The 8,059-nt window shown below is 37.8% G+C and overlaps 1 protein-coding gene across 1 annotated transcript; it reads right to left on the reverse strand.

Annotated features, from left to right (window-relative positions):
• Positions 1-1,686: 1,686 nt before the first annotated feature.
• LOC129284063 (histone deacetylase complex subunit SAP18-like) lies at positions 1,687-7,804 on the reverse strand. Its single transcript, XM_064098014.1, has 3 exons — positions 7,760-7,804; positions 6,786-6,892; positions 1,687-4,401 (listed from the first exon to the last, which is right to left on the reverse strand). Exons 1-3 carry the CDS (start codon positions 7,802-7,804, stop codon positions 4,071-4,073), a joined length of 483 nt encoding a protein of 160 aa, XP_063954084.1. The 3' UTR covers positions 1,687-4,070.
• Positions 7,805-8,059: the final 255 nt, after the last annotated feature.

Consider the following 8,059-nt stretch of genomic DNA (forward strand, 5'->3'; position numbering starts at 1 on the left):
ATCATATGAAAACTCATCAAAATTACATTTCTGTTGAAGCCTATTTTCAGTTTTGGTAAATACCCACAAAAGTGCAGGTAACTATTACATTTCATTGCTAGCTTATATTAATACACGTGCCCCCCCCCCCCAACAGTTGTTGTGAAGGATAGATATTAACTGAAATTGTGTTTTATTGGATAAATTTACTGACTTTACACCAGATTTTAATTTGATTGCGTGCCAGATCAAAGTAGAATATCTGAGTCTTTTGGTCTTGTTAGTATAAAACACCTTTTCAAGCATGGAATGGACTGAAAATTTCAGGATATAATCTTTGTAATATAAAATCACTAAATATGTAAACTATGTGCTTAAAGGAAAATGAAACTCTTGGAGCAAGTTAGCTTTTGTGAAAGCAGAAAAATCAAAGAATAAGATCAACAAAAGTTTTGAGTAAAATAGGACTAGCAATAGAAGAGTTATGAGCATTTGAATGTCGAGATCACTAATGCTATGGAGATCCTCCCATTGGCAATGCGACCAAGATCTATGATGTCACAGATGAACAACTCTCCCCTTTTGGACACTGAAAATATACCCCAAAACATCTCTTTTTGCTCATTCTAATCATATGACAAACGATTCATCAATGATATAATGTTGTGAAACCTCTGTACTTGTCCTCTCATAAAGAGAACACCTCACCTTGTGATAGACTCTATAAAAGTGAGAATATAAGTGAAATAAGTACTCAAGTAATGAGGGAGTTGTACGTGTGTGACATCACAGATCTTGGTCGCATTGCCAATGGGAGGAACTACATGGCATTAGTGATCTCAATATTCAAATGCTCATCACTTTCTTTTTATTCATTCAATCTTCCTCAAACTTTCAACAATATGTTTCTTTGATTTTTCTCTTTGATATGGATTCAGCTGGTTTCAAGGGTTTCATTCTCCTTTAAGAAGCTGTTTCAAATGAAATAAAAACATTACAGTGCTACAATGCAAAGCAATACAAGGTTTATGCATTTTCAATCAATGCTTGCCAGCAGAGAATAGCTTTAATTATCAGACTTTGACGATATGCTTTGTGCTCATCACCGGCCTCAAGACCCTAATGTCATTCTGTCTTAGAAGCATTGGGATTCCATAGGTTTGTACGCAGAAAAGCTGGGTGGTTTTATTTTATCAAAGAGAGATATCAAAATAACTTTTCCTGCATGCTGAAATTGGTGAAACCTCCAGTTCTGGATGGGCTTTTTCATGTTTGACTTCCTGCTTTATATTTGGCAAAATTTTCAACCTCTATCTGCGTTCAAATATCTGTTAACAAATTTTTCCTAGGCCAAAGAAGAAAAGTTAAATTAAGAAATCAGAAAACAAACCTCGTCAAGCGCTGCAGATTTCCATCCATTTAAGCACTGAATAATTGATCTTCTCTACATACAAACCTATCCCGACACAGTGCCAAGTGAGTGTGACGTCACACAATTCAGGCCATTATCAAGTGCAACAAAACCTTTAGTCAAAGCCTGTTAATTTGAGTTTTTCTTAAGTGAAATACTCCGCTGAAAAGTGGTGAATATCAATAAAACTTATATTGTTGTGCTTTGTAGCTGAATAGAGTTTCTATTTTTCTATTTCATCTTTACCTCCAGTCTTTAAAATATTGAAAGAGCAATAAACACAAACATTCTACAGCTTTATGATACAAAGATTTATTTACAGTTTTACACATACATCCTCCACGTTTACCCCATTTCAAACACAGAAAATTATTTCCTTTAAAAAGTGACAATTTAAAAAAGGACAGAAGAAAAAAAATGTATAAATGCAAAACGATACCAAATTCTAATGTGCATTTGGAAATGAAATAAAACACAAGTGACCATCACATAAAAATATAAGGGGGTGTTTCACAAAGTGTGACTATGATTCGCACTGAAATTTAAGTTTTTCAGTAGCGATAAGCGTGCATTATAATGCATCACCGCACTGGACAGATCAACCAGATTACTCATTAAATGACCTGTGCGCATTGGTGTTCAAGCATGACTCTAAATCTTTGTGAAGCACCCATCCCCCCCCCCCCCCCAAAAGAAAAAAAATGTCTGATCTATCTGACAAGTTTACCTAACCACACATGGTGTCTGAACAAGTCTGAACAATTTGTGTATCTGGACAAAATCGCAACTTGAAAATTTTTCCGCAACATTACAAATGTCACATGAAATAAATGTCAGATAATATTTAAAAACAACCTACTGAACATTACAAATAATTAACTGATTTATTTACACAATGTGCTCTTCACTCCATATGGGTCACACAGCTACATGTATCTGCAAACAAATGACCCCCCCCCCCCCCAATCCAGGGCAAATAGAATGAACTTTTATGGTGAATGGCATATGACTTTTAAGGTCAATTTATCTGACCAAATCAAATATATAATTAAAAAGTCTAAAATGAAAAGTCAAAATAAAAAATGCCATTAACTCAACACCCATACTGGCAAATGTTAAAAATTATCATAAAATTCTGATTTTGGCCTGAAATGAACCGTTACTTGCAACTCATAACCTACAAACTTGTACAATATAGACACGTTTCACAATCCCATACAATAAAATTGACATATATCTAATGAACTACTTAGAACTATAAATTTTGCTGATGGAATCACTACACCTGTACATAACACAGAGATAACATAATTGCTACAGATTTGGTAAAATATGATTTCTAGAAGACCTGAACCAGTTACCCAGTATGATTTTCATCGATTGAATGCAAATTAATGTCTACAGGAGAACAGACCTGTTTTTATCAAACGGGTACAATGAAAATTAGGAATTTTTGTGTAGCAGCAGACTAGAGTATAGACACCTGAACCAGGTCTTACGAAAAGTTGTGATCGATCTCATCACGCCTATGTATGGGAAGCCGTCAATGTCATTATAATTCTTCATTTAACAAGTGAAAGAAATTCTAGAAATTAAGAAGAAATTCAGGGGTCCGTTGCAGAAAGAGTTGCGTTTAAACGCAAGCCAAAAAATCAATTGCAAGTCCCAAATGCGCGCTGTTGATTGGTTGAAAATCAAGTTGCAATAGATAGTTAGAGTTGCGATTGATTGCAACTCTTTCTGCAACGGGCTCCTGATCGTGACTGATGTGACTATCACACATGAACAAGTGTTTTACGATCTCAACTCTGAAATTCACCAGTCACCGATATCTTCATTTGGAATGGGTACATAACTATTTGAAATATGCCCCTGTGATGTCGGGGAGAGTTTCACAGTTAAGATTGATTGACTGACTGAATCAATCACAACTTATTGTAAGACCGGGGCCCTGAAAGCAAATTTCTACATTGAAATTTAATAATATAACCATTTATTATGTATTAATAATGTTTTTTTCAATGTAACATACAATCTAAAATAGAGCAACATGACATAGCTTATTTTTTTCCAAGTTGCCCTTAATAACCAGAAGGCTTTTGCAAAAAAGATATGTTACATATAACATGGATGGGTTCCAAAAATTGTGGTCCACTTACATCATGCTGTACAGTTTGGATATAATTATTAGACCACTTTCCTACTAAGGTCCCAAATGGTATGTTCTACTGATAATTTCCCAAGCTGTGCATCAGCATACCATGAAACCTGTGTACAAACAGATAGCCCGTTTTCTGGTTTGACTTAAACTGTGATCTAACTTGTGATTTTATGTCAGACAGCCTACTAATGTGACGCCAAGTCTCCAAGTCTTCATATTGATTCAATCAATATGGACATTTCATCAGGGATAGAAAGGAAAAAGATCTATTGGTAGGCAAAATTGTATAAATCTTCAATAGCTTACTTTGAATTAGGTGGTTCATATGTGACGTTTGCCAGTTCTTGAAAATATACTGTACCATGCATCCTTCAGTTTCCAAGTCTATCCAGGGTTGAAGACCTCCCCCCCCCCACAATTTTTTCAAACTCTTCCCCCACACCATCTCAAATTCACCCCCCCCCCCTGTGAATCAATCTCATTCTGACTTACTACCTAGAACATGTAGCCTTACTTCTATCACCGCCCCCAACCTCCTCTTCTTCCCATCCCCATCCCGCCGCCTCCCATCCCCCCTCCTCCTCCCCGTTCTCCGAGCCCGCCCCTCGGAGGCAAGGTGATGGCGATATCGATATAATCGCCGATGACGAAATTCTGCGCCGACAGGGTCACGGAATCATCGGGTCCCTTGCGTCCTGAGCAGGTCATCCCGATCTCCCTCATCTGGTAGGCTTGTTGGCGCCTCTGGTGCGGGTGGACGATGGCGAAGTCAAAGTACGTCCCCCTCCGCCGTGCATCGGGGTTGACTTCCTTCACTAGGCTAGATAGCTCTTTCAAAGTGGCATCCATCCTATGAAAAAAAAAAGGATCATATAGTGTAAGTGGGATACAAGAAAAACAAGTGGAATGCCTCTGGCCGTCTCACCTGCATCACGCGATTCAATATAGCAGCAGTGCTGATTTTGAAAACTACTATAACTCGCACAAGATGTTCAGTGATACTTGGTTACTCTTATTTCCACGTTTTATGAACTAGACCAATACACTTAGGCTGCGTTTATGCGACCTCAAGCCAGAATCATGATTTGAATCATGATTTGAATCATGATTCAAAACACAAACATGAATCACGATATCACAGAATCAGCGTTTAGACGACCGTCATTCCAATGCTGTTTCTCCTCAGATTCGGGCCAATCCAGTGCGCATCACTAGTGCGCAGTTTGACAGAGGAAGTTTTTCGCACGTGTTTCGGCTCTCGAAAAAATCTTTTGCTTCCAGAATTCAACCTAATTTTGTTTACTTCTATCATATAGGGTCCATATGCTTCTATTCATCTTGTTAGTTAATCCAAAATGGTGTTCGGAAGTGAATTTCAGCGTAGATCCAATTTAATATTGACACTCTATACTCATCATTGTCTCCAGTTAATTAATTTACTAGAACTTGAAGTTGAAGACATGACCAAAAAATGAAAAGTAGTGGACGATGCGAAGACCAACACAGAACTTGAACATGACAAGAAATGCATGCAGAGTAATCATGTACATACTATGAGCATAAGCTTGGCAAGAGTCAAACCGAAAGCCGTAGCCCGACGACACAGTGAGGTCATATAATCATGATTCAAATCACGATATCGTTTATTCGAACATTTTCGTACGTGATTCTGCAGAAACGTCTTTCCAAACGCCCCTTTTTTCGTGTTTCATGTTTGTGATTCTAATCATGATTATATTCAATTTCGACTAAACGCAATCGTGATTCTGCAGAATCATGATTTGAATCATGATTCAGATCATGATTCTAGGGTGAAAAAGTGGCGGATAAACGCACCCTTATAGAGATATGATGGCAATTCAACAAATACCCCCAACGTGGCCAAAGTTCTTTGACCTTACATGACCTTTGACCTTGATCATGTGACCTGAAACTCGCACAGGATGTTCAGTGATACTTGATTACTATTATGTCCAAGTTTTATGAACTAGACCAACACACTTTCAAATTTATGGCTGTAATTCAACAAATACCCCAATTTGGCCAAAGTTCATTGACCCTAAATGACCTTTGACCTTGATCATGTGACCTGAAACTTGCACAGGATGTTCAGTAATACTTGATTACTATTATGTCCAAGTTTCATGAATCAGATCCATAAACTTTAAAAGTTATGATGGTAATTCAACAGATACCCCCAATTTGGCCAAAGTTCATTGACCCTAAATGACCTTTGACCTTGGTCATGTGATGTGAAACTCAAGCAGGATGTTCAGTGATACTTGATTAACCTTATGTATAAGTTTCATGAACTAGGTCCATATATTTTCTAAGTTATGATGACATTTCAAAAACTTAACCTTAGGTTAAGATTTTGATGTTGATTCCCCCAACATGGTCTAAGTTCATTGACCCTAAATGACCTTTGACCTTGGTCATGTGACATGAAACTCAGGCAGGATGTTCAGTAATACTTGATTAACCTTATGGCCAAGTTTCATGAACTAGGTCCATATACTTTCTAAGTTATGCTGTCATTTCAAAAACTTAACCTCAGGTTAAGATTTGGTGTTGACGCCGCCGCCGTCGCCGTCGGAAAAGCGGCGCCTATAGTCTCACTCTGCTATGCAGGTGAGACAAAAAACAGTAAAAGGCAAATCTTGGCAAAAGTACTCCTCAGACAATAAAAATAAGTATAAATGGTACGCGGACAAACTTTTGTGCACATGATTCCGGTGCAAAAGCACAGGACAACAATTCCCATTACCCCAATCAAACTAAGCATGATACCAGGAAAAACATTCTGTAATAGTCGCAACGAAAAAGGTGGTAGGAGAACACAACTCAAAAATGTTTGACATTCATTGGGGATATATTGGTGACACATTTGCTGTTGCGACATTTGCTCCGGATTTAATATCTCAAGGGGCATGGGTTAGAGTTTGGATTGAGTTTTTGGTTCAGAATGATGTAAATATAAGGATTAGGGTTTATTTAGTTGTTTAATTTTGATGTTTGGCTTAACGGGCAGGTTTTACTCGGATGACCGCATGTCGAAAAGCTTCAGCATGTTCCTTTTATGCTACTTTTCTATTTCCATTTATTTTTTACAGACCATAAAGCAGCATTGTTGATTATAAAATGCCTTGATCAAAGGCATATACATGTAGGTACCACGCACTTTTAAGGTGCTTCAGAGACCACTCGACCACCAAACCTCTACAACCAACTTACCATGTGTAGATCTGGAGTTCGTTGGCTGGGACTGTTCCTCGAGAAAACTCGTGTTCCTGATGGTGACGATTGTTATTACAGAACACCCTCAGAAGAAGTGGACAGGTCTAGGAAAAGGAGGAGATAAAAGAATACACCAAGAATGAAGAGTGAGGCTATTACTTTAACGGGTGTATGGAATGTTTATTTATCCAATGAGGCAATGACGTATTTTATACCTTTACACCGGATCTACTGGAAAAATACAGTTGTTTCTGCAGACAAGTTTCCAGGTCAATCTTGTATGTTGTCTTCCTATCTAGGGTATTAAATTTCTCATTCTGAGTCTGTGTGCTGTAACATGCAGTGAAAAAGGTCACTGTTCCCATGGGTGGACATAATGCAACGAAGACCAAAACTTGTCTAGCTTCGTCTTGAAGCTATTGACCGATGATGCTGTCATTTGAGTTGCACCATAGCTAAATCCCTGAGTATACAAGTAGCTCATTACGCAAGTGAGCATAGACTGAATCCAAAGCCAGTCTAACCTCCGACTTCAGATGTTCAGCAATACAATTATCAAATTTACATGATTTATCAAAACTTTATGAACTTTTGAAATGTATCAAAATAATTCATTACTGTGATTCATTATCCCCAAGAGCCTGACCCTTTCATTTTCTCACATCACCCTCAGTCACTCACAGTACCGGTAGATCCATTTGCCTGTCAAGATCGAGCTGAAAATAATACAGCCATTCCTGATCACGATGGGCCTCACTCATTCAATGATCAAGTTTATGATAATAGTTATAATAAAGCTTTTAGACTCTATACAGCGCTTTATCAATCTACGACTACTCAAAGTGATTCACAATGATATCCTTGTTCTCTGTTAGTACTCTCTGTGTGGTGAAATAAAGTTGGCAATGTTTGGCTTATTTTCTCTTGTTCTTGGGGACAAATGCTATATTTTCTGATACTATTCATCATACAACTTGGCTCTCAAAGGTCAAGTCGCAACTCAGACCCTCACGCATGCGGATGCGATGTTTTCAAATCAGCAGCGAATTATTTATAAGAGTGAGGAACTCGATGCTGGCTCTAAATAACCAATTTTGCGGCTAACAGGAGGATGGATATGGAGTGAAATTAGGATGAAAAGTAAGAAATTTAGCTTCTTATTATTTTTAAGCTCATTTCGGTGTAGGATTTTTACAAATAAACATGCATTTTCTCCCACCTTTGTCACTCAAAGTATCAGAGCGAGTTCACCACATTGAGGTTCAGGTAGA

The sequence above is a fragment of the Lytechinus pictus genome, chromosome 4, assembly GCF_037042905.1.
Source record: "Lytechinus pictus isolate F3 Inbred chromosome 4, Lp3.0, whole genome shotgun sequence".
Taxonomy (NCBI): domain Eukaryota; kingdom Metazoa; phylum Echinodermata; class Echinoidea; order Temnopleuroida; family Toxopneustidae; genus Lytechinus; species Lytechinus pictus.

Bases quoted from the DNA above. Each gene is read 5' to 3' on its own strand.
- LOC129284063 (XM_064098014.1), bottom strand. From the start codon at position 7,804: ATGCGTGAGGGTCTGAGTTGCGACTTGACCTTTGAGAGCCAAGTT. The intron at 6,893-7,759 runs GTATGATGAATA...TCCTTTTCCTAG, and splicing joins TGACCTTTGAGAGCCAAGTT to ACCTGTCCACTTCTTCTGAG. The intron at 4,402-6,785 runs GTAAGTTGGTTG...TTTTTTTCATAG, and splicing joins GAACTCCAGATCTACACATG to GATGGATGCCACTTTGAAAG.